The sequence below is a fragment of the Pristiophorus japonicus genome, chromosome 18 (assembly GCF_044704955.1).
Source record: "Pristiophorus japonicus isolate sPriJap1 chromosome 18, sPriJap1.hap1, whole genome shotgun sequence".
Lineage (NCBI taxonomy): Eukaryota > Metazoa > Chordata > Chondrichthyes > Pristiophoridae > Pristiophorus > Pristiophorus japonicus.
Window position 1 is genome coordinate 34,096,188 of NC_091994.1, and position 27,226 is coordinate 34,123,413.

Genomic DNA, 27,226 nt, shown 5'->3' on the forward strand with positions numbered 1-27,226 from the left:
GTCCATATAAATAACATTTATAGACATTCCCCTGTCCACTATTTTAGTCACCTCCTCAAAAAATGTAATCAGGTTTGTCAGGCATGAACTACCTTTCACAAATCCATGCTGGCTCTTTCTCATCAACAGAAAATTTGCGAGGTGTTCAGTCACCCTCTCCTTAATTATAGACTCTGGCAATTTCCCGACATCAGATGTTAGGCTAACTAGTCTATAACTTCTTGGTTTCCCTCTCCCGGCATTCTTAAAAAGCAGAGTAACATGCACAATTTTACAATCTAAAGGGACGGTTCCTGAATCGAGAGAACTTTGGAAGATTATAGTTAGGGCATCTGCAATGTGCTCACCTACTTCCTTTAAACCCTGGGATGGAAACCATCTGGTCCTGGGGATGTGTCGCTCTTTAGTGCCATTATTTTCTTTCTTATTGTTATTTTACCTATGTTAATTTTATTGAGTTCCTGTTCCCGATTAAATATTAGTTTCTTTGGGATTTCTGACACATAGTAATTATTCAACATGTCTACCATTTTCCCATTGTCACTGACAATATCAGCGCTTTCAGTATTTAAGGGGCCACCTTCTTTTTCCTAATGTAACTATAGACATTCTTCATATTGATTTTGATATCCCTTGCAAGTTTTTTTTTATACTCCCCTTTTTGTAACTCTTACTACCTGTATTGTGACCATTTGCTGTACTTTGTATCTTTCCCATTCGCCAGGATCTGCACTATTTTTTGCATTTTTGTTTGCCCTTTCCTTTAGTTTTATGCTGTCCCTCACCTCTTTAGTTGTCCATGGCTGTATTTTTTGGCAAGTAGAGCTCTTGCCCCCAGGAATATAAACTCTTTCTGTATCATGTTAAATTATTTTTTAAATATCTCCCACTGATCTTCTGACATTTTGCCCATTAACAGATTTGCCCAGTTTACTGTGGTCAGTGTCTGTCTCATCCCATTGAAGTCGGCCTTACCCAAATCTAGAATTGTAATTGCTGTTTCGCGTTCTTCCCTTTCAAATGCTACCTTGAGCTCGATCATGTTATGATGCTATTGGATAAATGTCCACACACAGTTAGGCTGGTAACTAAATCTGGCTCATTACTCGTTACTAAATCTAATATGGCTTGCCCCCTTGTTGCCTCTAGGACATATTGTTTGAGAAAACTATCCCAGGCACACTTAAGAAATTCACTACCTTTCTGATAGGTACTCGCCTGCATTTCCCAATCTGTATGAAAGTTAAAATCCCCCATTGAAACCACTCTGCCTTTACTACATGCTTGTCTAATCTCTGCATTTATATAATCTAGCACTTCAAAGCTGCTACCAGGGGACCTATACACAACTCCCACTATAGTCTTAGATCATTTCCTATTGCTTAATTCAACCCACAAGATCTCCACTGGCTGCTTACCTCTCTTATCATTGAAGTGATTTCATAGAAACATAGAAAATAGGTGCAGGAGTAGGCCATTCTGCCCTTCTAGCCTGCACCGCCATTCAATGAGTTCATGGCTGAACATTCAACTTCAGTACCCCATTCCTGCTTTCTCGCCATACCCCTTGATCCCCCTAGTAGTAAGGACCTCATCTAACTCCTTTTTGAATATATTTAGTGAATTGGCCTCAACAACTTTCTGTGGTAGAGAATTCCACAGGTTCACCACTCTCTGGGTGAAGAAGTTCCTCCGCATCTCGGTCCTAAATGGCTTACCCCTTATCCTTAGACTGTGACCTCTGGTTCTGGACTTCCCCAACATTGGGAACATTCTTCCTGCATCTAACCTGTCTAACCCCGTCAGAATTTTAAATGTTTCTATGAGGTCCCCTCTCATTCTTCTGAACTCCAGTGAATACAAGCCCAGTTGATCCAGTCTTTCTTGATAGGTCAGTCCCGCCATCCCGGGAATCAGTCTGGTGAACCTTCGCTGCACTCCCTCAATAGCAAGAATGTCCTTCCTCAGGTTAGGAGACCAAAACTGTACACAATACTCCAGGTGTGGCCTCACCAATGCCCTGTACAACTGTAGCAACACCTCCCTGCCCCTGTACTCAAATCCCCTTGCTATGAAGGCCAACATGCCATTTGCTTTCTTAACCGCCTGCTGCACCTGCATGCCACCCTTCAATGACTGATGTACCATGACACCCAGGTCTCTTTGCACCTCCCCTTTTCCTAATCTGTCACCATTCAGATAATAGTCTGTCTCTCTGTTTTTACCACCAAAGTGGATAACCTCACATTTATCCACATTATACTTCATCTGCCATGCATTTGCCCACTCACCTAACCTATCCAAGTCGCTCTGCAGCCTCACAGCATCCTCCTCGCAGCTCACACTGCCACCCAACTTAGTGTCATCCGCAAATTTGGAGATACTACATTTAATCCCCTCATCTAAATCATTAATGTACAGTGTAAACAGCTGGGACCCCAGCACAGAACCTTGCGGTACCCCACTAGTCACTGCCTGCCATTCTGAAAAGTACCCATTTACTCCTACTCTTTGCTTCCTGTCTGACAACCAGTTCTCAATCCACGTCAGTACACTACCCCCAATCCCATGTGCTCTAACTTTGCACATCAATCTCTTGTGTGGGACCTTGTCGAACGCCTTCTGAAAGTCCAAATATACCACATCAACTGGTTCTCCCTTATCCACTCTACTGGAAACATCCTCAAAAAATTCCAGAAGATTTGTCAAGCATGATTTCCCTTTCACAAATCCATGCTGACTTGGACCTATCATGTCACCTCTTTCCAAATGCACTGCTATGACATCCTTAATAATTGATTCCATCATTTTACCCACTACCGATGTCAGGCTGACCGGTCTATAATTCCCTGTTTTCTCTCTCCCTCCTTTTTTAAAAAGTGGGGTTACATTGGCTACCCTCCACTCCATAGGAACTGATCCAGAGTCAATGGAATGTTGGAAAATGACTGTCAACGCATCCACTATTTCCAAGGCCACCTCCTTAAGTACTCTGGGATGCAGTCCATCAGGCCCTGGGGATTTATCGGCCTTCAATCCCATCAATTTCCCCAACACAATTTCCCGGCTAATAAGGATTTCCCTCAGTTCCTCCTCCTTACTAGACCCCCCGACCCCTTTTATAACCGGAAGGTTGTTCGTGTCCTCCTTCGTGAATACCGAACCAAAGTACTTGTTCAATTGGTCCGCCATTTCTTTGTTCCCCGTTATGACTTCCCCTGATTCTGACTGCAGGGGACCTACGTTTGTCTTTACTAACCTTTTTCTCTTTACATATCTATAGAAACTTTTGCAATCCGTCTTAATGTTCCCTGCAAGCTTCTTCTCATACTGCATTTTCCCTGCCCTAATCAAACCCTTTGTACTCCTCTGCTGAGTTCTAAATTTCTCCCAGTCCCCAGGTTCGCTGCTATTTCTGGCCAATTTGTATGCCACTTCCTTGGCTTTAATACTATCCCTGATTTCCCTTGATAGCCACGGTTGAGCCACCTTCCCTTTTTTATTTTTATGCCAGACAGGAATGTACAATTGTTGTAGTTCATCCATGTGGTCTCTAAATGTCTGCCATTGCCCATCCACAGTCAACCCCTTAAGTATCATTCGCCAATTCATCCCAGCCAATTCACGCCTCATACCTTCAAAGTTAGCCTTCTTTAAGTTCTGGACCATGGTCTCTGAATTAACTGTTTCATTCTCCATCCGAATGCAGAATTCCACCATATTATGGTCACTCTTCCCCAAGGGGCCTCGCACAACGAGATTGCTAATTAATCCTCTCTCATTACATAACACCCAGTCTAAGATGGCCTCCCCCCTAGTTGGTTCCTCGACATATTGGTCTAAAAAACCATCCCTTATGCACTCCAGGAAATCCTCCTCCACCGTATTGCTTCCAGTTTGGTTACCCCAATCTATGTGCATATTAAAGTCACCCATTATAACTGCTGCACCTTTATTGCACGCGCCCCTAATATCATGTTTGATGCCCTCCCCAACATCACTACTACTGTTTGGAGGTCTGTACACAACTCCCACTAACGTTTTTTGCCCTTTGGTGTTCTGCAGCTCTACCCATATAGATTCCACATCATCCAAGCTAATGTCCTTCCTAACTATTGCCTTAATCTCCTCCTTAACCAGCAATGCTACCCCACCTCCTTTTCCTTTTATTCTATCCTTCCTGAATGTTGAATACCCCTGGATATCCCTGATCACTAAGGCTACTCCTCCCCCTCTGCCATTTTCCCTATCTGTCCTGTAAACCTTAAAACCTGGTATATTTAGTTCCCAGTCCTGAGTGTCCTGCAGTCATGTCTCAGTAATGGCTACCATGTCATACCCTTCAATCTGAATTTGTGCTTGCAAGTATTCCTTATACTCATTATAAGTGATAGTCTAAAATGATGGTGACACACGGGTGAGGTGCTAGGGGAAATATAAAGGCAGAAAGCCCAGGAGGAACAGCATGAAAATAAGAAAAAGAGTAAAAACAGAGGCTTGAGTTCTATGGCTAGGGGCAAACCCATCCAGTTTAAATTCTGAGCAATTCCATTGTATAAAATATCATTTATAGCACCATTTCTGGCTTTGGATCATGGGCCCATCATTTCTCTTTATACTTCAGTATTTCTGTTCTTTCCCTGGTTTTTCCACGTTTTTCATTCCCTCAGACAAGATCTTCATGTTTAATTAATGCACAACAAAAAAATTACTAACTGCAGTGTAATAAATACATAAACAGTTTTTATCCGCATTCATTTATATTATCACCTTTCAAAATGTAAACCCCTTTGCAGCGGTAAGGACGTATGTAACAAACAAATTAAAGGTACAGCGTTACAGGGTCAGAAACTACCAGTTACTCTGAGGGAACCTGCAACATACTCTAAACCCAATGAAGCACACAGATCTAAAGGGAAGTAACACCGCATCATTGCAGCAATCACGCTCCCTAAAAGCAGGTAAAGAGTGAACAAGCAGACTCATGGATTGAAAACGCATACTGCGTAAACGCTCTCCAAACTCACTGATCACACACACACACAGAAAGAGACAGACACACAGAGACAGAGAGAAGGGGCGAGAGAGAAAGACACACACAGAAAGAGACAGACAAAAAGAGAAGGGGCGAGAGCAGAGAGAAACACACACACACTCAATAGTCCTTATTACAATATGGGGATGCAAATGAACACAAAACTGTGACCTTATGCTTGGGGTGGGAATGGGACACATTTCCGAACAATGTCATTGGTTACGCCCAAACAGCGATATCAAATATCAGATAATGTCAGATCAGGGGTCACTGATAAACAAAACAAGTCGATAAACAAACAGAAAGTTTGATTCTGAACCTCATGTTCCCCGGTATCCAAGCAACACTTCCTTTAAAAATCCAAATGAGTAGCTGTGCCCTAGCTGTCTCCATTTAACTCCAATAACGGATGGGGGTGAGCTACACAGTGGTAAAGAACAGCCTGTGCGGGAACTGGGGTCATCGTATTCCATCCTCTCGCCCCTCCCTATCTCTGTGTTTCTCCAATTCTGGCCTCTTGCACATACCCGATTTTACTCCCTCCCTCCCGCAACCGATCCACCTCTCTACATTCCTTAAAAACACTCCTTAAACCCCACGTCAGTCCTAATACTTTCTTATATGGCTCGGTGTCAAATTTTGATTGATAATCGCTCCCAGAAGCGCCTTGCGACGTGTTACTACATTGAAGGCGCTATATAAATACAAGTTGTTGTTGCTGTTGTTTTTGCACGCTCACCCCCAACAATCGGTTTTCCTCAGCATGCAAGGAATTGTTCCTACGTCAATTGCTTTCTCATGAGTTCTGCACATACTTCAGGGATAGTGAAATGAAATAAACATTTACATTCTCAGGCCTGGATTTACACCACACCCAGTAAAAAATAGTTATGATGAAAACATGTCCCATTTAGGACAGATGCGGACAGGCAGATAGGCGCAGACCAGGAGGTTGACAGGCCGACAGGAACAGCTCAACTCATTCAGACGGGCTCACATTTGCATTTATTTTGAATAAACCAGTGTGTTGCTTGGAGTAATATTCACCACCTTCTAACCTATTGACAGAATTTCCCACTGCACTGGTGAGCTAGTGGTTTGCAGAATGGGTGGGAGGGAGAGTGATTGAGCTCCAGATATACAGCTTTAAAAGGGCCGACGTCAAAGAAATGAGGGAACAACAAGCTAATCACAGATTGTTGTTCAACAGCATTTCAGTAGAGGGCAAATGCTTTACAAGCATAATGTTGAACCTGTGGGATAACTACATATCCGTCACTAACAAGTGCGTGCTAAACAAGTGCGACCTAAACAGATTAATAAACAAATCAGAAGAGGAGGAAAAATCACCTCGACAAATCCTGCAGCGACAAAGGGGGTGAGGTTCATTGGGATGAGTAGCAGAACATGCAGAAACAAGTTAAAAGGCTGATCAGCGTGGCAAAGAGAGGTCTAGATCAAAGCAATGCTGCAAGCACAAAATATAACAGCAAGAGGCTCAGTACATAGAAACAAAGAGAAACATAAAAATAGGTGCAGGAGTAGGCCATTCAGCCCTTCGAGCCTGCACCACCATTCAATACGATCATGGCTGATCATTCACCTCAGTACTCCTTTCCTGCTTCCTCTCCATACCCCTTGATCCCTTTAGTCGTAAGGGCCATATCTAACTCCCTCTTGAATATATCCAACGAAATGGCATCAACAACTCTGTGCAGTAGGGAATTCCACAGGTTAACAACTCTCTGAGTGAAGAAGTTTCTCCTCATTTCAGTCATAAATGGCCTACCCCTTATCCAAAGACTGTGACCCCTGGTTCTGGACTTCCCCAACATCAGGGACATTCTTTCCGCATTTAACCTGTCCATAACAGTAAGCGGGCAGTCAGAGAACAGGTAGGAACTATGCAAAGAGGCTTGAAGCTGAGGATGAGCATAAATTAATAAATATTCTGAATGATTACTTCCTCCAAGGTACTCACAAGGACAGATATCAGCAACAAGCCCTCCACAAAGAAGAATTTTCCACGGCAACATCAAAATAAATTAGATGGAAATCCTAGATGGACTCTCGGGGCTCAAAACAAATAAATCCTCAGAGCTGGATGGTATTTATTCCAGAGTGCTGAGAAAGATTAGGGAGGGGATTTGTGAGGTATTGACAATCATTATGAGGGGGTCACTGGGGGCTGGGGAGGTACCAGTAGATAGTCCATCTTCAAAAAGGAAGGGCAAAAAGACAACGACATACCATTAGTTTTCAATTTTGTACAAAATAGTGCCATTATCGGGTATAAACGTGAAGAATATCTGAACAACAATAACCAGGTAAACAGCAGTCAAAGAATTCGGGAGGGGTTGATCCTGCCTGAGCAACTTCCTTGACTTCTTTCAGGAAATAACATCCCAAATGGACTAAAGAAAACCCGACAGCATGTTGTACCCAGACTTCCAGAAGGCATTTGACAAGGTTCCATGAGGAAGGTGACCATGTGAAAGTCATGCTCAAAACTATGGGGATTCAAGATAAATGCTGGGTCTGGATAAGAAATTGGCAATGGTGTAGAAAACAGCAGGAGCTTGTTAGAGGAATTATGTTGGGGTGGGAGGGGCTACTGGAGTGCCCCAAGATTCAATGTTGGGACCACTACTATTTATAAATTTATATCAATGACTTGGACTTAGAAACCCAAAGACAATTGGTTAGATTTGCAGATGATATCAAAGTAGGAAAATCATGGGTAGAACAATAGCAAATTAAATACAACACAGACTAATGTAAGGTACTGCACATACAAAGGAAAACTAGGTAACTCCATTAATTATGTTGACATAGCTAAGGATGAATTTGAAAAAGACCCAAGAGCCTTTGAAGACTTGATGTTCAACAAATGCAGAGCAGCAATTAACAAAGCCAACAGAATGTTGAATTATATAACCAAAACAGTGGAATACAAGTCAAAGGAAGTCATGATCAAACTGTACACACTCTGGTTAGACTACTGCTTGAAGACTCTTGGCCAGTTCTGGTCCCTCTACAATGTCTCATCACGAATTCCCAAGTGAAATACAGGTGAGTTGTACAGTAAAGCTCCCTCCACTCCACTCCAATAATGTGCCCCAGCCCCAACCTCAACCCCAGAACACCCTCATAGAACTATAGAAACATAGAAAATAGGTGCAGGAGTAGGCCATTCGGCCCTTCGAGCCTGCACCACCATTCAATAAGATCATGGCTGATCATTCACCTCAGTACCCCTTTCCTGCTTTCATTCCATACCCCTTGATCTCTTTAGCCACAAGGGCCATATCTAACTCCCTCTTGAATATATCCAATGAACTGGCATCAACAATTCTCTGCGGCAGGGAATTCCACAAGTTATTAACTCTCTGAGTGAAGAAGTTTCTCCTCATCTCAGTCCTAAATGGCCTACCCGGTATCCGAAGACTGTGTCCCCTGGTTCTGAACTTCCCCAACATCGGGAACATTCTTCCCGCATCTAACCTGTCTCATCCCGTCAGAATCTTATATGTTTCTATGAGATCCCCTCTCATCCTTCTAAACTCCAGTGTATAAAGTCCCAGTTGATCCAGTATCTCCTTATATGTCAGTCCAGCCATCCCTGGAATCAATCTGGTGAACCTTCGCTGCACTCCCTCAATAGCAAGAACGTCCTTCCTCAGCTTAGGAGACCAAAACTGAACATAATATTCCAGGTGAGGCCTCACCAAGACCCTGTACAATTTCAGTAAGACCTCCCTGCTCCTATACTCAAATCCCCTAGCTATGAAGGCCAACATGCCATTTGCCTTCTTCACCACCTGCTGAACCTACATGCCAACTTTCAATGACTGATGAACCATGACACCCAGGTCCTGTTGCACCTCCCCTTTTCCTAATCTGCCGCCATTCAGATAATATTCTGCCTTTGTGTTTTTGCCACCAAAGTGGATAACCTCACATTTATCCACATTATACTGCATCTGCCAGGCATTTGCCCACTCACCTAACCTGTCCAAATCACCCTGCAGCTTCTTAGCATCCTCCTCGCAGCTCACACCGCCACCCAGTTTAGTGTCATCTGCAAACTTGGAGATATTACACTCAATTCCTTCATCCAAATCATTAATGTATATTGTAAAGAGCTGGGGTCCCAGCACTGAGCCCTGCGGCACTCCACTAGTCACTGCCTCCCATTCCGAAAAGGACACGTTTATCCTAACTGTCTGCTTCCTGTCTGCCAACTAATTCTCTATCCATGCCAGTACATTACCCCAAATACCATGCGCTTTGATTTTGCATACCAATCTCTTGTGTGGGACTTTGTCAAAGGCCTTTTGAAAGTCCAAATACACCACATCCACTGGTTCTCCCTTGTCCACTCTACTAGTTACGTCCTCAAGAAATTCCAGAAGATTTGTCAAGCATGATTTCCCTTTCATAAATCCATGCTGACCTGGACCGATCCTGTCACTGCTTTCCTATTTCATCCTTAATAATTGATTCCAACATTTTCCCCATTACTGATGTCAGGCTAACCAGTCTATAATTACCCGCCTTCTCTCTCCCTCCTTTTTTAAAAAGTGGTGTTACATTAGCTACCCTCCAATCCATAGGAACTGATCCAGAGTCTATAGAATGTTGGAAAATGACAATGTATCCACTATTTCTAGGGCCACTTCCTTAAATACTCTGGGATGCAGACAATCAGGCCCCGGGGATTTATCAGCTTTCAATCCCATCAATTTCTCCAACACAATTTCCTGACTAATAAGGATATCCTTCAGTTCCTCCTTCTCACTAGACCCTCGGTCCCCTCGTACTTCCGGAAGGTTATTTGTGTCTTCCTTCGTGAAGACAGAACCGAAGTATTTGTTCAATTAGTCTGCCATTTCTTTGTTCCCCATTATAAATTCACCTGAGTCTGACTGCAAGGGACCTATGTTTGTCCTCACTAATCTTTTTCTCTTCACATATCTATTGAAGCTTTTGCAGTCAGTTTTTATGTTCCCGGCAAGCTTCCTCTCATACCCTATTTTCCCCCTCCTAATTAAACCCTTTGTCCTCCTCTGCTGAATTCTAAATTTCTCCCAGTCCTCAGGTTTGCTGCTTTTTCTGGCCAATTTATATGCCTCTTCTTTGGATCTAACACTATCCTTAATTTCCCTTGTTAGCCACAGTTGAGCCACCTTCCGTGTTTTATTTTTACTCCAGACAGGGATGTACAACTGTTGAAGTTCATCCATGTGATCTATAAATGTTTGCCATTGCCTATCCACCGTCAACCCTTTAATTATCATTTGCCAGTCTATTCTAGCCAATTCATGCCTCATGCCGTCAATGTTAGCTTTCCTTAAGTTCAGGACCCTAGTTTCTGAATTAACTGTGTCACTCTCCATCTTAATAAAGAATTCTACCATATTTTGGTCACTCTTCCCCAAGGGGCCTCGCACACCAGCTGTCCTGCGATCTGAGTCATAGTGACAATTTAGTGTCAAATTAGAAAGACTAGAAAAATTAGAAAGAAAATTTTATATAACGCCTTTCACGACCACCGGACATCTCAAAGCGCTTTACAGCTAATGAAGTCATTGTTCTAATGTAGGAAACGGAGCAGCCAATTTATGCACAAGCAAGCTCCCACAAACAGATAATGACCAGATAATCTGTTTTTTGTTATGTTGATTGAGAGATAAATATTGGCCAAGACACGGGGGAATAAGGCTCCTGCTCTTCTTTGAAATAGTGCCATGGGATCTTTTACGTCCACTTGAGAGAGCAGACGGGGCCTCGGATTAACATCTCATCCAAAAGACTGGAGTGTCAGCCTAGATGTTTTTGTGCTTAAGTCCCTGGAGTGGGACCTGATTGCCTTCCCACCGGTCTGGACTGGACTGAGCCCCAGAGATGGAGTGCCAGTGTTTAATTAGCTTCCTCCCTTTAATAAATCTACATTTTCATTTCACATATATATTGGGGCTTGTGTGGATCATACAAAATTATTAGGAGTGTATCACACATCGGCGTGATCTCATCGAAGGTTTTACCCAAAACATGAACTAGCTGTTGTCTTTCAGATCCTGACTGACCTGCTGTGTATCTCCAACACTTTCTGGTTGCGAGGTAATGTATCCCAAGATCATTTCTGACATTGCATCATGTCTTAAAACATGAAGCCCCTTTAATATCAGGTGCTTATTAAAGCTGAACTCGAATTGTGGTTACCTGGAGTTTGTAACTGTTTCAGTGACTCTTGCTGGATTTGTTGAAGGGCCCCTCCCTCCAATGCAGACTCACTTTCTCTTACAACCCATCTGAAAATAGTGAAAAGGGAACCGCTACCGAATGAAATCATGGACCGGAGAGCTGAAACGGCAGTAGTCTCTGGTGTTTCACTCGATTTCTGAGTTCAGTGTGTAGAGTTCGCAGCAAGTAAAGGGAGAGAAACAAGTTTAATACTGACTGCAGCTCAGGGATGGTATAGTATTATCGGGAGGCAGGGACCGTTCCCCGTATCTGCCATTCCCAATCTCCAGTCCCACTCCCGGGCACGACTCATTCCCAATCTCTAGTCCCACTCCAAATCTCCAGTCCCACTCCCGGGCACGACTCATTCCCAATCTCCAGTCCCACTCCCGGGCACGACCCATTCTAAATCTTCAGTCCCACTCCCGGGCACTACTCTCTCACCTGCTCATCATGTACTGATGCCTGTCCCCGAAGGTGAATGAAGCCATGGTCCCGGGGGCGGGGCGGGGCGGTGCGGTGATATATTGGAACCCTTGCAGCCTGTCCAGGAGCCGCCGCTGCTTCACCCGGTCTGACACACTGACTCTCCCGAACCCTCACACCAGGGCCAGTGCGGGGACTCAGAGCGCCACTGGGGGCAGGGGCGGGGCCACCTGCGGCAGGGGCGGGGCCACCACAGAGGAGTGGGCAGGGGAGGAGGGGTTACTCATTTCCTGGATGTTTTGTAATTGGATTGAGAGAGAGAGATATGAAGATTTCAGTAGATGTGGGGAGCCAGAGCACCATCACCAAAACAAGTCCAACCAGCCTGAAGCACGCAGAACCAGATTCCTTTCCGTTCCCATTGCTCGTTCACCTCACATACCTGTCCCATAATCTGAATACTGCACCAACAGAGACAGTGGTTAATACCAGCATTCCCCAATCTCATCACATCGCCCAAACAGCTCACCTAAATTTCGACCACTAAATAGTTCTGATTGTATTTCCTCTAGCTCTTTCCAAATTTCCAGCACACATTTAACTTGATCTAATCTTGCCCTAAAGCCAAGCTGCCCATACTGAACCCTAACCTCATTGAACCGAACTGAACCCCAGACTAACTTTAACCTTGCCTAATTCCGAGCGAAACTATCTCCAATCTACCCAAACCTGTCCCTGACCTGACCCTTTCCCTCCACAACATTCCAGGTTGCGATTATTGGTTCTATTCCTGCAAGGACAAGTGATCCTCACCAGAAGCACTGCCGTGGTTCAAGAACAAGCCTCCCTCCACAGCACATCGAAGAATGGGCAATCAATGAAGTCTTGTCACCGTCGCTCATAACCCATGAACAGAGTAGCAGCTGCTCCAAGGTGTAACTTGGACACGATAATGTACCGGATATTCTAAACAGGCGGGGAATCACAGCTTATATTTCTCTTTGATAGCTCTGTAGATAGAACTGACCAAATTCTGTGTCGGAAGATGTGAATGGAATTCCCTCCCCTCCCGCTGCAATAACCATTGCAGCAGATCTCAGTGTGGGGGTAGGAATGTCCTACCCTACAGGAAACTATCATCCATATGCCGGTTTCTGGAAAATCCAACATTCTCATCATCTGAAACCTCTTATACAAACTGTGTGCTGCTGTTTTTCTTGTTCTCATCAAGTGAGGGAGGTTAGCAGCGGCAAATGGACTTCAGACATTCGGGTGTCAACTTACAGTACTCGCAGGTCAGGTATACATAGAAAGTAGGTGCAGTAGGCCATTCGGCCCTTCGAGCCTGCACCATTCAATGTGATCATGGCTGATCATTCACCTCAGTACCCCATTCCTACCTTCTCTCCATACCCCTTTAGCCATAAAGGCCACATCTAACTTCCTTTTGAATATATCTAACGAACTGCCCTCAACAACTTTCTATGGTAGTGAATTCCACAGGTTCACAACTCTGAGTGAAGAAATTTCTCCTCATCTCAGTCCTAAATGGCTTACCCCTTATCCTTAGACTGTGACCCCTAGTTCTGGACTTCCCCAACATCGGGAACATTCTTCCCACATCTAACCTATTCAATCCCGTCAGAATTTTATATGTTTCTGTGAGATCCCCTCTCATTCTTCTAAATCCCAGTGAATATAAGCCGAGTCGATCCAGTCTTTCTTCATATGTCAGTCCAGCCATCCCAGGAATCAGTCTGGTGAACCTTCGCTGCACTCCCTCAATAGCAAGAATGTCCTTCCTCAGATTAGGAGACCAAAACTGTACACAATATTCAAGTTGTGGCCTCACCAGGGCCCTGTACAACTGCAGCAAGACCTCTCTGCTCCTATACTCAAATCCTCTCGCTGTGAAGGCCAACATGCCATTTGCCTTTTTCACTGCCTGCTGTACCTGTATGCCAACTTTCAATGACTGATGTACCATGACACCCAGGTCTCCTCCGCTTTTCCTAATCTGTCACCATTCAGATAATATTCTGCCTCCCTGTTTTTGCCACCAAAGTGGATAACTTCACATATATCCACATTATATTTCATTTGCCATGCATTTGCCCACTCACCTAACCTGTCCAAGTCACCCTGCAGACTCTTAGCATCCTCTTCACAGCTCACACTGCCACCCAGCTTAGTGTCATCTGCAAACTTGAAGATATTACATTCAATTCCTTCGTCCAAATTATTAATGTATATTGTAAATAGCTGGGGGCCCAGCACTGAACCTTGCGGTACACCACTAGTCACTGCCTGCCATTCTGAAAAGGACCGTTTATTCCTACTCTTTGCTTCCTGTCTGCCAACCAGTTCTCTATCCACGTCAATACATTACCCCCAATACCATGTGCTTTAATTTTGCACACTAATCTCTTGTGTGGGACCTTGTCAAAAGACTTTTGAACATCCAAATATACCACATCCACTGGTTCTCCCTTGTTCACTCTACTAGTTACATCCTCAAAAAATTCTAGAAGACTTGTCAAGCATGATTTCCCTTTCCTAAATCCATGCTGACTTGGACCGATCCTGTCACTGCTTTCCAAATGCACTGCTATTGGTCTTTAATAATTGATTCCAACATTTTCCTCACTACCGATATCAGGCTAACCGGTCTATAATTCACTGTTTTCTCTCTTCCTTCTTTTTTAAAAAGTGGGGTTACATTAGCTACCCTCCAATCCATAGGAACTGATCCAGAGTCTATAGAAGTTGGAAAATGATCACCAATACGTCCACTATTTCTAGGGCCACTTCATTAAGTACTCTGGGATGCAGACTATCAGGCCCTGGGGATTTATCGGCCTTCAATCCCATCAATTTCCCTGTATTCCGTATATAGCACGGGTCAGATGCAGAATAAAGCTCTTCCTGCTGCCCCATCCAATACTCCCATGTCAGCCACTTCATGGGTTAGATAAGCTCTTCCTCTGCCCCAACAATATCCCTCTAGAGCACTTTCTACTACACCAGTGTGATATTTTTGTATTTCTGACAATAGACATCCTGTTGCCTGATATTGCTAATTGTAATATGAAATATGAGGAAGTTTTGTGCCGTGGGCCATTCAGGACCCATATTTGAAATGTCAAGTGTCTCACCCACTGGTTCTCCTGTATCAATTTCATTCTTTTTTGGTACATGTTTGGTCAGATTTTTATGCCAAGCACACACATTCTATTACACCATAGCAAATCCAGTCTGATCAAGTAACAGGATTCTGGAAAATAATGACATTATTCTACTCCAGCAGTCTCAATATTGCTCTACTTATATATCCAGGAGCAATATGGAAGCCACAGCGGGCAACTGCAAGACCTGTGAGAAATTCAAATTCACCCCAGATGATTGGGAGCCACTGTCTATCAGAAACCTTGCACAAATACAAAAGCAAAATACTGCAGATGCTGGAATCTGAAATAAAAACAGAAAATGCTGGAAATCTCAGCGGGTCAGGCAGCATCTGTGGAGAGAAAAACAGAGTTAACGTTTTGAGTCGACAACCCTTCGTCAGAACTGGCCTATTCATTACACCTGTTGCACAAACCTTGCACACTTTCCTAAACAGCTTACACACTACAAGGTTTGCACATTTCCACACTAACAGCACAAAGCAGCACTCTTACAATAGATCTGTCACATTAATAGCAGAGGCTGTATAACTACACTGATTTTATACACCCGTATCAGAGAAATTATACTCACAGTACAAAACTCACTTACACACAGAGCTTATACACTCACAGCACCGGAATCCATAGAACACGCCCACAGAAACCTGGTGAAGGACTTATCACATGATCTACACCCAGTCATCCTTCAGTAGCCATGAGGATTTCTTTTAATGCAGGGGAGTGAATATTTCTAGAATGTGGGGTCCAGCTCAACCAGACTCTGATGTTAATGCGTGAACTAGTTCAGGATTCCTATTCACTGGTGGTATTCAGGGTGTCCCTACTTGGCTAGTGATGTTTGACAAGCAATGCAACAAAAACAGACAAAAGCGTTCACATGAGTTTCATTCACTGGCTGCAACTCCCCAAAACAAAATTTCTGGCACAATAGTCATGACCAGTTTATATTAAAAGCGCAGATTGTTACCAGACCTCAATTCTATCATTGCCGTGTCTACAGTGACAGTTTGAGAAGGCTAATGATCAAGGCTGCAGAGAGGACGAACTACTGGTCAGTTTCAATTTCCTAAAAGCTTTGTGGAACTTAATTTATTATTTTTTTAAAAATTGATTTAGATTAAGGTCATTGTAAAAATGACTAAAATGTTTTTAAATGTTAGTTAGGCAAAGTTGCTCATTCTTTACAGCCCACCCAACAAACCCAACACACCCAACCTCTGTAAGTCAGTTAAATACTTAAGACTGTCTCTATGTTATGTCCTATTATTAAAGAACCTTTAATGTAATAACATTAATAGTACCTGTACTTAAACAGGAAGGACTCTATAATCCTTGCAGGTGTAATATAGTACTTATAACATGTACAATGACACCAAGCAACTAAAAGTCAGTCCTACAAACCCTGGATATATATTTTTTAAATTCCCCTCTGATTTTCTCTCCATTAATTCCCCTCTGATTTTCTCCTCATTAATTCCCCTCTGATTTTCTCCCCATCGCTCGAAGATGCCGACTTGCTAACTACTGGTTCTAGCCATCGCAGTACTTCACCCGAGTGTCCATTTTTCTACGAATCCAGACAGTAAGTGATGGCAGGGTAACCAACTGCAAGGGTAGGCCAGTTGAGCCCAATCCTGTCGTTAATGGTGTCCACAGGAGTCACTGGATAGAGAACATGAACAGGGTCCTTGGCTGATTTTTCCTTTCCGTAATGCAGGAGTGCTGGTGCCAATTATAGCACACCCTACTGGCATTAACCAATTCAGCAGAGAGTGCAGATAGGACTGGGACCTAATGAACCATTGGAGTGCCTTCCTGAGCTACTAATTCAGAAAGAACACAATTGTAAAGCACCACTAAGGTGCTGCCTAAGTGAGAGTTGTCATATACAGTTGAAACATTTTCTAAGTATAATCAGGTAGCTCAGGGAAGACAGAAGCATAAAGAAAATTATTTAATATTCAATGTCATGTACTTTTATTATCATTAAGTCCACAAAATACAGGCTGACACAATTGTGTTATAACCCAGGCAGGCTAGCAGCTTTTCTCCGAAATTTACCCAGCACTCTATGCTGCACGTCGCTCCATTTCTCGAGTTCTTCTCTCTTCCCCCGGATCGGTCCGGGTGCAGTACAAGCCGATCCTTTCCCCATTTGCTGTGCAGTTACATTCGTGCACGCTCCCGCTGCAGTCTGGAGTTGTATGTTCGCGATACTGTGTTCCAGGCATCCATGTATCGATCCATACACATAGCTATACATTTCTGAAAGACACAGTTAAAACAGAGTACGGTGTGAATCCGATTCTTCATATGGGATGGTGAGAGGCTCTGATTTTCCACACGGGGACAGGAGGCTTTCATTCCACACACAAGATTCCCCCACTCTAGCCCATTCTGGTGATGTTGGGTACATGGTGTGTACCCGAGAAGGGTTCCATTACAAATAGGAGCAGCCATGGCAGAACCTAACCTGCAGGGATAACTCTACAGCAGTGTGTTATGGGGCAGGAAAATTATATTTTCAAAAAGAGTATCAGGAAAATTAAATGAACACATCATTTTCTTCTATAAAAAGCTGGAATCCTTAGAATAAAATTACTCCTCCAGACTTTCCTTCCCCTTTAAATAAGAAAACATTTGTGACAATCAATGGGAGGAGTACAAGTGATATTATTATACCATGAGTGTTGGAATGAAAACTGCAGGACTTTTCACATTTACACTGCTGAGGTTAGAAAGCAGCTTTAAAAAGGTGCAAAGTGAATAGGTCTCCGCAAACATTTCCATTTTGTGGGATTGAATGTAACGGAGTGATTCACTCACACGGCGCTGCAGTTTGTGTGCTCGGAGTGTGGGAGAGCTATGTCCATGGACCCCAAACAGTGATGTGGAAATAACACTTCCACTGTAATATCAAATGGCAACAAGATCAGAATAGATGGAATAGGGACTTTAAGGATTTCTTACAGTGTAGCCAGGTGCAGTAGACAGTTATCATCCTTATAATGCTAAAAATGTTAAAGATCAACTTACTTTCCAATATATACAAGTTCAAGTGAATAGTGGGTTTGTGATAGTGTGAAGTGTCAGTCACTCCGTAGCAGGGACAGCTCAGCTACATATTTCCAGTGGCAGGAGGGTCGGTAAACAGAGGACAGAGATTGAATGTAATTGGCCAAAGAGCCAGAGGTTAGCTGAGGAGAATTTTGTTTTACACAGCGAATTATGATTTGCAATGCACTGCCTGGGAGAGTGCTGGGAGCAGATTCAATAATAACCTTCAAAAGAGAATTGGATAAATACTTGAAGGTGAGAACATTGCAAGGCTAGGGGGAAAGAGCCGGGAGTGGGACTAATTGGATAGCTCCATCAAAGGGCCGCAGGCACAACGGACCGAATGCCCTTCTGTGCTGTCAGACTGTATGGGGCCGAAATTCATGGTCTCGGAAAGACCCGTTACTGCCCGCTTGCGGTGGCCATGAGGCAGAAACTCGTAGCTGCCGCTTTGTGGTCAACTGACCGCCCCGACCCAAATTCAGGTCGGTGATTTTTCGGCCTTTGTCCACTTCCGCCCCGCTGCTGCCGACTGCTGCAAGCGCGTCATAAAAGCGCGCACCACCACTATCCCTCACCTCAATTTCATTCCGACAGAAATTTAGCTGAAAAATTCGATGCCCCGCTGCGCGGAGCCGACAGCCTGTTCTGTCGGTGCACCTTGTCTCCTCTCTCTGGGCCCTGGCGTTGGGGTGGAAATTAAAGGGGAGGGCTGAATGCCGCGGCCACCATATAGTTTTTTTTGCAGGCCAACTTTCATGTCAGCCGGACTATTGTGCCCCCGGGTTCGGCCAGGCCGCCAACAAGCAGCCTGGCACCCTCTCTTGGGTGTCTGGCCGCTGGCCCGGCCGAAACCCACCCTGGTGGCCCAGTGGGCCGAAGATTAAAAATGACCAAATCTCTCCCCTTTAACGGAGAGGAGAGAGCGTGGTAACACACACATGCTGTGACACCACCATCGCTGATTGACAGTGCCAAAGTCCCAATCCCGCCCCAAATTCAGCCCATCAGCTGCACTTGCCACCGCACTTCCGCCCCCTTTATGACCAGCTTCCGGTCCAACGGGGGAAAAATCTTCAAAGACCTGAAAAGTGATCGGATGGCCACCTCCACGCTCCCGGCGGTAAAAACAGAGAGGAAATCATAGGTGCCCCAGCTTTCTTGCGGATCTGAATTTCAGCCTAAATGATTCCATGTGGTTATCAGGATAGAATCAGATCCTACTTTCATTTCCATATTTCATCTTTAAATGTAACTGATCAATTAAAAACCTCAAGTTTGGAATCTAAGAACATTTCTTGTCATAAAGCAGAAGCTGTTACCTGTTCAGCGTTGTCCAGTGAACTTCCTGGTTTGCCAATACACTTCCTGAAACATTTATCCGTCATTCTCTGAAATGACACAAAACATAACGATCTTATTCTGTGCTCTAATTCCACAGGTAAAGCAAATGACCAGGTATTATCAATTCTTGCCTAGAAACAGCCCCCAGAAAGTGTTCTGAACTGCATGCAAACTTGTTCAAATTGGCTTTTGCATCACAGCAGCCTCAAGGCTGGAGGGAGGAAAATCAGCAGCTTGGCTACCCACAAAAGACTGGGGCTGCACGAAGAAGGGACATGCTAAAATGCTGCAACCCCGTTCAGCTCCTCCAGTCTGGAACTAATACTTGTGACTCCTCAAAATGCACTAAATTTATCCAGTATCTGATCTATAGATGGTGATCTTCAACGTCAGTTTTTTTTATTGAAGCTTTAAAAAACAGGGGTTTTGCAGTTGTTTTTCAGTTTTTATTTTTACCATAAGGCTGGAGAAAATCTGCAGACCCGCCACAAACTCCGCTCTCTTGCCACCGATTCCTGCTCTCTCTCCAACCACTGTCCCAGGTGTAACTGGACTGTTCACAACCCTAATGTCCTGTTTGACCCTGATTTTAGTTGTATATCCCATTTCCTCTCCACCACAAAGACCACTTATTTCCCCCTTTGCAACACTCACCACCTCCATCTCTACCTCTTTGCCACTGAAACCTGCATACATGCCATCAACTCCAGGCTTGACTACTTCAGTGCTTTCCTTGCTGGCCTCCCTTCCCCATGAACTCCCACATGTGCAAAACTTAACCACACACATCCTGTCCTGCACTATGTCCCTCTTGCCCATCGCCCCAAACTTGCCAGAAACAATAGCTCCCGACCCCCCAATATATTAAATTTAAAATCTTCAGTGCCTCACCAGAGATTAATCTCCTCCAGTCGTATATCCCATCCAAAAGGGGGAATTTTAACCTCCAAAAAAAGTGGTGGGTTGGGGTCAGGTGGGAAGTTAGGAGTTAAAAAACGGAATCCTGACCTCAGCCCGCCCACGTCTGGTTTTAACGGATGTGGGATGGGGAGTGGGCAGCTAACCCACTCCCAGGAGCCAGGTCACCCATTTAAATGTTATAATGATGCTGACGTGCCCCATAGTAACCCATCAGCTAAAGGGAGGTGAGGACTGCTGGATCCAAGAGGTAACACCTGTTGGTTCCAGCATCCCTGCATCACCCGCGATCAGACGCGCCCCCTGACCCTTCCGAATTCTCTCTCTCTCCCCCACCCCACCTACCTCGAGGCCACCGATCTCCCCCCACCTTGAAGCCTTCGATCTCCCCAAACGCTTTCCCAGCCTTCCGACCTCCCTCATCCGGCCCCGACCACCTTTCCAGCCTCCTCCCTCCGGCCCTGATCCTCCCTCCAGTCTCCGACCAACCCCTCCCGGCTCCTCCTTTGACCCCAATACTCTACTACCAACCCCATCCCCCGATCCTTTCATCCTTTTCTGGTCTCCAACCACCCCCAATCCCGCCCCCCTCTCTGTGGCCTAGTGCTGTAGGCCTACCCGCCCGACAGCCTCTTGAACTGGCGGGCTGCAAACGGGAAACAGAGCTTTGAAATGCTAATCAGGCCCTGCCGTTAAATTCAGCAGGGCCTACAGGAAAGTCATTCTCCCGGGTTTCCCAATTGCTTTCCAGCGCCCAGCTCCCTTAACGCCTCCAAATTAAAATTCTGGCCAGTTTGTTCCTCTAACTCTGGCTTTTTATGCAGTCCCTCTAACTTCATTCCACTATTGGTGGCAGGGGTGTCAGTGACCTGGATGAGGCATTACATGGTTCCTGTTCCCAATCACGGTCCATTGAGTACTGGTGGGAAATGAGTGGGTGTGAATATTGGGTGAGGACAGGATCAGCATGGGGTTGATTAGTCTCTGTCTAGCCTCTCATTACACTGCCTTATTATGGTGCTGATTACAGGTTATTCATCATCATCATCTTAGGCAGTCTCTCGGAGTCGAGGATGACTTGCTTCCACTCTAAAAGTGAGTTCTCAAGTGGCTGAAGAGTCCAATTCAGGAGCTACAGTCTCTGTCACAGGTGGGGCAGACAGTGGTTGAAGGAAAGAGGGGGCGGGGAGCTTGGGTTGACGCACACTCCTTCCGCTGTCTGCGTTTGGTTTCTGCTTGCTATAGGCAATGAGACTCGAGGTGCTCAGCGTCCTCCCAGGTGCTCTTCCTCCACTTAGGGCGGTCTTGGGCCATGAATTCCCAGGTATCGGTGAGAATGTTGCACTTTATCAAGGAGGCTTTGAGGGTGTACTTGAAGCATTTCCTCTGCCCACCTCAGGCTTGCTTGCCGTGACGAAGCTCCAAGTAGAGCGCTTGCTTTGGGAGTCTCATGTCGGGCATGCGGACGATGTGGCCCGCCCAACGGAGCTGATCGAGCGGGGTCAATGCTTTGATGCTGGGGATATTGACCTGAGCGAGAACACTGACGTTGGTGCGTCTGTCCTCCCAACAGATTTGCGGAGGCAGCATTGGTTGTACTTCTCCAGCGTTTTGAGATGTCTGCTGTATATAGTGCTTCAAAGACCTGATAACAGCCTTATAAAGTGGAGATATGATTCATGCAGGGAAATCAGATGGCTTTATTTGGGGAAATACAAGAACATAAGAATTCGGAGTAGGAGTAGGCCATATGGCCCCTCAAGTTTGCTCCGCCATTCAGTAATATCATGGCTGATCTTAGACCGCAACTCCACTTTCCTGACGGATCTCCATATCTCGTCATAGAATTATAGAAATTTACAGCACGGAAGGAGGCCATTTCGGCCCATTGGTCCGCGCCGGCCGACCAAGAGCTATCCAGCCTAATCTCACTTTCCAGCTCTGAGTCCGTAGCCCTGTAGGTTACAACACTGTGCACATCCAAGGATCTTTTAAAAGTGATGAGGGTTTCTGTCTTGACCACCCTTTCAGGCAGTGAGTTCCAGACCCTCACCACCCCCTGGGTGAAGAAATTTCCCCTCATATCTCCTCTAAACCTCCCCCCAATTACTTGAAAATCTATGCCCCCTGGTTGTTGACCCCCTCTGCCAAGGGAAACAAGTCCTTCCTATCCACTCTATCCAGGCCCCTCATAATTTTATACACAGGTCTCCCCTTAGCCTTCTCTGTTCCAAAGAAAACAGACCCAGCATCTCCAATCTTTCCTCATAGCCAAAATTCTCCAGTCCAGACAACATTTCTTGTAAATCCCCTCTGCACCCTTTCCAGTGCAATCACACATTTCCTGTAAAGTGGTGACCAGAACTGCTGCACACAGTAATCCAGCTGCGGCCTAGCCAGTGTTTTATACAGTTCAAGCATAATCTCCTTGCTCTTGTATTCCAAGCCTCAACTTTCAAGGCAAGTATTCCATATGCCTTCTTAACCGCCTTATCACCTGACCTATTACCTTCAGGGATCTGTGGACCTGCACTCCAAAGTCCCTTTGTTCCACTATACTTGTCAGTGTCATACTATTTAATATTACCTTGCCTTCTTAGACCTCCCCAAATGCATTATCTCACACTTATCCAGATTGAATTCCATTTGCCACTGTTCTGCCCACCTGACCAGTTGATTTGATATTTTCCTGCAGTCTGTAGCTTTCTTTTTCAGCATCAACCACACAGCCTATTTTAGTGTAATCTGCAAACTTCTTAATCATACCCCCAACATTTAAATCCAAGTCATTGACATATACCACAAAAAGCAAGTGACCAGCACTGAGCCCTGCGGAACCACACTGGATACAGCCTTCCAGTCACAAAAACACCCATCAAACAAGCTTTCTGCCTCCAAGCCAATTTTGGATCCAACTTGCCACTTTGCCCTGGATCCCATGGCAATGGATCCCCCTAAAGTCTAAAATCTATCTCGTCCTTGTATGTAGTTCAGGACCTAGAATGTCAGGTCCTTCATTGAAACACCTGTGAACTCATCCCTTTTTGGTGTGGGAGCAGGTCATCCTCGGTACGAGGGACTGCCTAATACTAAAAATCTATCTATCTTGGTCTTGAATATACTCAACAACCCAGCATCTACAGTCCTTTGGGGGTAGAGAATTCCAAAGATTCTGAGTGAATTTTTCCTCCTCCTCCTCAGTCTTAAATGGTCTACCCCTTATCCTGAGACTTTGCCCCCTCGTTCTAGACTCTCCAGCCAGGGGAGACGACTGACCTTGTCAATCCCCCTCAGAATCTTATATGTTTCAATGAGACCTCTCATTCTTCTAAACTGCAATGGCCTTTTTAATTTCTAAATGCTAGGTTTTTCAAAATTAATGCTTTTTTCAGCCCCCTGGACCACTCCCTGATTTTCACTGTCCAACAGTTCCTTGTCCCCACGTGTGTTCACTAAGTGCAGTGACCTTTGCCCCCACTGCAGGGAAAGCTCTACGCCTGACGTCTGACGCATCGCTCAAAGTCCTACCATCACCGCACGTCGATTGGCTCCGCGCTGGAGCTTTGAATTCTGATTGGTCGGGCAGCTCGTCAATCACAGCCCGAGCACCTCGCTTCTTTTGACATGTTTGCTGGATGTCCCCGTTTCAGTAACTAGGCCCGCGTAACTGGAGTCGGAGCAGCGGGGCCCGGTAATGGCTTCTTTATAATGTTTGCCGGGTACTGACCTGTAACAGTTCCTGGGCGTTTGCCACGGCGATCTGTAATTTCACCTGCTCCATGATCACCCCCGCGTCCACCTTCCCTCCACTCGGGCCGCCCGAGGAAAAATCCGAGCTGAAGCCGTCCATCCCGCCGAGGGCCACACGCGCGTTGCTGCAGTAACGGACCGAGCGCGAGTCGCTGGAACACGGGGGTCACCCTGAGGATGCCGCAGCGCATGCGCACTCCCCGGGGTGGGGCTTGGGAGGAACTACAACTCCCAGACGGCACCGCTCCCGAACAGCTGGAGGCGCCTGCGCTCAGCCAGTTATTTTACCTGGACTTTCAACAGGCTGCGACTGTCCCTGGGCAGTACTGTCCCGGGTTATCCTGGTCTCAGTCTCTGGATTATCCTGGTCTCAGTCCCTCGGTTATCCTGATCACACTGTCCCAGATTATCCTGGTCTCAGTCCCCGGGTTATCCTGATCACACTGTCCTGGATTATCCTGATCTCACTGACCCAGGTTATCCTGGTCTCAGTCCCTGGGTTATCCTGATCACACTGTCCTGGATTATCCTGATCTCACTGACCCGGGTTATCCTGGTCTCAGTCCCTGGGTTATCCTGATCACACTGTCCCGGATTATCCTGATCACACTGTCCCGGATTATCCTGGTCTCACTGACCTGGGTTATCCTGGTCTCAGTCCCTGGGTTATCCTGATCACACTGTCCCGGATTATCCTGATCACACTGTCCCGGATTATCCTGGTCTCACTGACCTGGGTTATCCTGGTCTCACTGTCCCGGGTTATCCTGATCTCACTGTCCCGGGTTATCCTGATCTCACTGTCCCGGGTTATCCTGATCTCACTGTCCCGGGTTATCCTGGTCTCACTGTCCCCGGGTTATCCTGGTCTCACTGTCCCCGGGTATCCTGGTCTCACTGTCCCGGGTTATCCTGATTTCACTGTCCCTGGGTTATCCTGATCACACTGTCCCAGGTTATCCTGGTCTCACTATCCCAAGTTATCCTGATCACACTGTCCCGGATTATCCTGATCACACTGTCCCGGATTATCCTGGTCTCACTGTCCCCGGGTATCCTGGTCTCACTGTACCGGGTTATCCTGGTCTCATTGTCCCAAGTTATCCTGATCACACTGTCCCGGATTATCCTGATCACACTGTCCCGGATTATCCTGATCTCACTGACCCGGATTATCCTGGTCTCACTGTCCCCGGGTATCCTGGTCTCACTGTCCCGGGTTATCCTGGTCTCAGTCCCCGGGTTATCCTGATCTCACTGTCCCGGGTTATCCTGGTCTCACTGTCCTGGGTTATCCTGGTCTCACTGTCCCGGGTTATCCTGATCACGCTGTCCTGGATTATCCTGATCTCACTGTCCCGGGTTATCCTGGTCTCACTGTCCCCGGGTTATCCTGGTCTCAGTGTCCCGGGTTATCCTGATCACACTGTCCTGGATTATCCTGATCTCACTGTCCCGGGTTATCTTGATCTCACTGTCCCGGGTTATCCTGGTCTCACTGTCCTGGGTTATCCTGGTCTCACTGTCCCGGGTTATCCTGATCACACTGTCCTGGATTATCCTGATCTCACTGTCCTGGGTTATCCTGGTCTCACTGTCCTGGGTTATCCTGGTCTCAGTCCCCGGGTTATCCTGATCTCACTGTCCCGGGTTATCCTGGTCTCACTGTCCCGAGTTATCCTGATCACACTGTCCCGGATTATCCTGATCTCACTGACCCGGATTATCCTGGTCTCACTGACCCGGGTTATCCTGGTCTCACTGTCCCAGGTTATCCTGGTCTCACTGTCCTGGGTTATCCTGGTCTCACTGTCCCGGGTTATCCTGATCACACTGTCCTGGATTATCCTGATCTCACTGTCCCGGATTATCCTGGTCTCACTGTCCCGGGTTATCCTGATCACACTGTCCTGGGTTATCCTGGTCTCAGTCCACGGGTTATCCTGATCACACTGTCCCGGGTTATCCTGGTCTCAGTCCACGGGTTATCCTGATCACACTGTCCCGGGTTATCCTGGTCTCACTGTCCCCGGGTTATCCTGATCACACTGTCCCGGGTTATCCTGGTCTCACTGTCCCCGGGTTATCCTGATCTCACTGTCCCGGGTTATCCTGATCTCACTGTCCCGGGTTATCCTGATCACACTGTCCCGGGTTATCCTGGTCTCACTGTCCCGGGTTATCCTGGTCTCACTGTCCCGGGTTATCCTGGTCTCACTGTCCCCGGGTTATCCTGATCTCACTGTCCCGGGTTATCCTGATCACACTGTCCCGGGTTATCCTGATCTCACTGTCCCGGGTTATCCTGCTCTCACTGTCCCGGGTTATCCTGGTCTTACTGTCCTGGGTTATCCTGATCACACTGTCCTGGATTATCCTGATCTTACTGTCCCGGGTTATCCTGGTCTCACTGTCCCCGGGTTATCCTGGTCTCAGTGTCCCGGGTTATCCTGATCACACTGTCCTGAATTATCCTGATCTCACTGTCCCGGGTTATCCTGGTCTCACTGTCCCGGGTTATCCTGGTCTCACTGTCCCGGGTTATCCTGATCACACTGTCCTGGATTATCCTGATCTCACTGTCCCGGGTTATCCTGGTCTCACTGTCCTGGGTTATCCTGGTCTCAGTACCCGGGTTATCCTGATCACACTGTCCCGGGTTATCCTGGTCTCACTGTCCCGGGTTATCCTGGTCTCACTGTCCCGAGTTATCCTGATCACACTGTCCCGGGTTATCCTGATCACACTGTCCTGGATTATCCTGATCACACTGTCCAGGGTTATCCTGGTCTCAGTCCACGGGTTATACTGATCACATTGTCCTGGGTTATCCTGGTCTCAGTCCACGGGTTATCCTGATCACACTGTCCCGGGTTATCCTGGTCTCACTGTCCCCGGGTTATCCTGATCTCACTGTCCCGGGTTATCCTGATCACACTGTCCCGGGTTATCCTGGTCTCACTGTCCCCGGGTTATCCTGATCTCACTGTCCCGGGTTATCCTGATCTCACTGTCCCGGGTTATCCTGATCATACTGTCCCGGGTTATCCTGATCTCACTGGCCCCGGGTTATCCTGATCTCACTGTCCCGGGTTATCCTGGTCTCACTGCTCCAAGCTATAATAACAAAAATCCAAGTAAGTCACCCATAAATCAGGCAGGAAACAAGGTTTATTAATTGTTCCATGTTTATGAGGGTTGAAGTAAGATTGAATTCGATAGGTGGCGTTTCCCTTGACTGTTACTGTGTGTGTCCATGTAC

At 46.0% G+C, this 27,226-nt stretch overlaps 2 protein-coding genes across 2 annotated transcripts in view; both read right to left on the bottom strand.

Annotated features, from left to right (window-relative positions):
* LOC139228641 (dedicator of cytokinesis protein 7-like) overlaps positions 1-11,740 on the bottom strand; it is a 265,121-nt gene extending 253,381 nt beyond the window's left edge. Inside the window, exon 1 of the mRNA XM_070859854.1 lies at positions 11,726-11,740. Coding sequence (XP_070715955.1) covers positions 11,726-11,736 — 11 coding nt within the window. The 5' untranslated portion in view covers positions 11,737-11,740. The remainder of the gene's footprint in view (positions 1-11,725) is intronic.
* A 5,094-nt stretch (positions 11,741-16,834) lies between these two features.
* Positions 16,835-24,165, bottom strand: timm13 (translocase of inner mitochondrial membrane 13 homolog (yeast)). Its single transcript, XM_070860848.1, has 3 exons — positions 23,942-24,165; positions 19,275-19,343; positions 16,835-17,160 (listed from the first exon to the last, which is right to left on the bottom strand). The coding sequence occupies exons 1-3, from the start codon at positions 24,062-24,064 to the stop codon at positions 17,062-17,064; spliced, it is 291 nt and encodes a 96-aa protein (XP_070716949.1). The 5' UTR covers positions 24,065-24,165; the 3' UTR covers positions 16,835-17,061.
* Between the last annotated feature and the right edge of the window lie 3,061 nt (positions 24,166-27,226).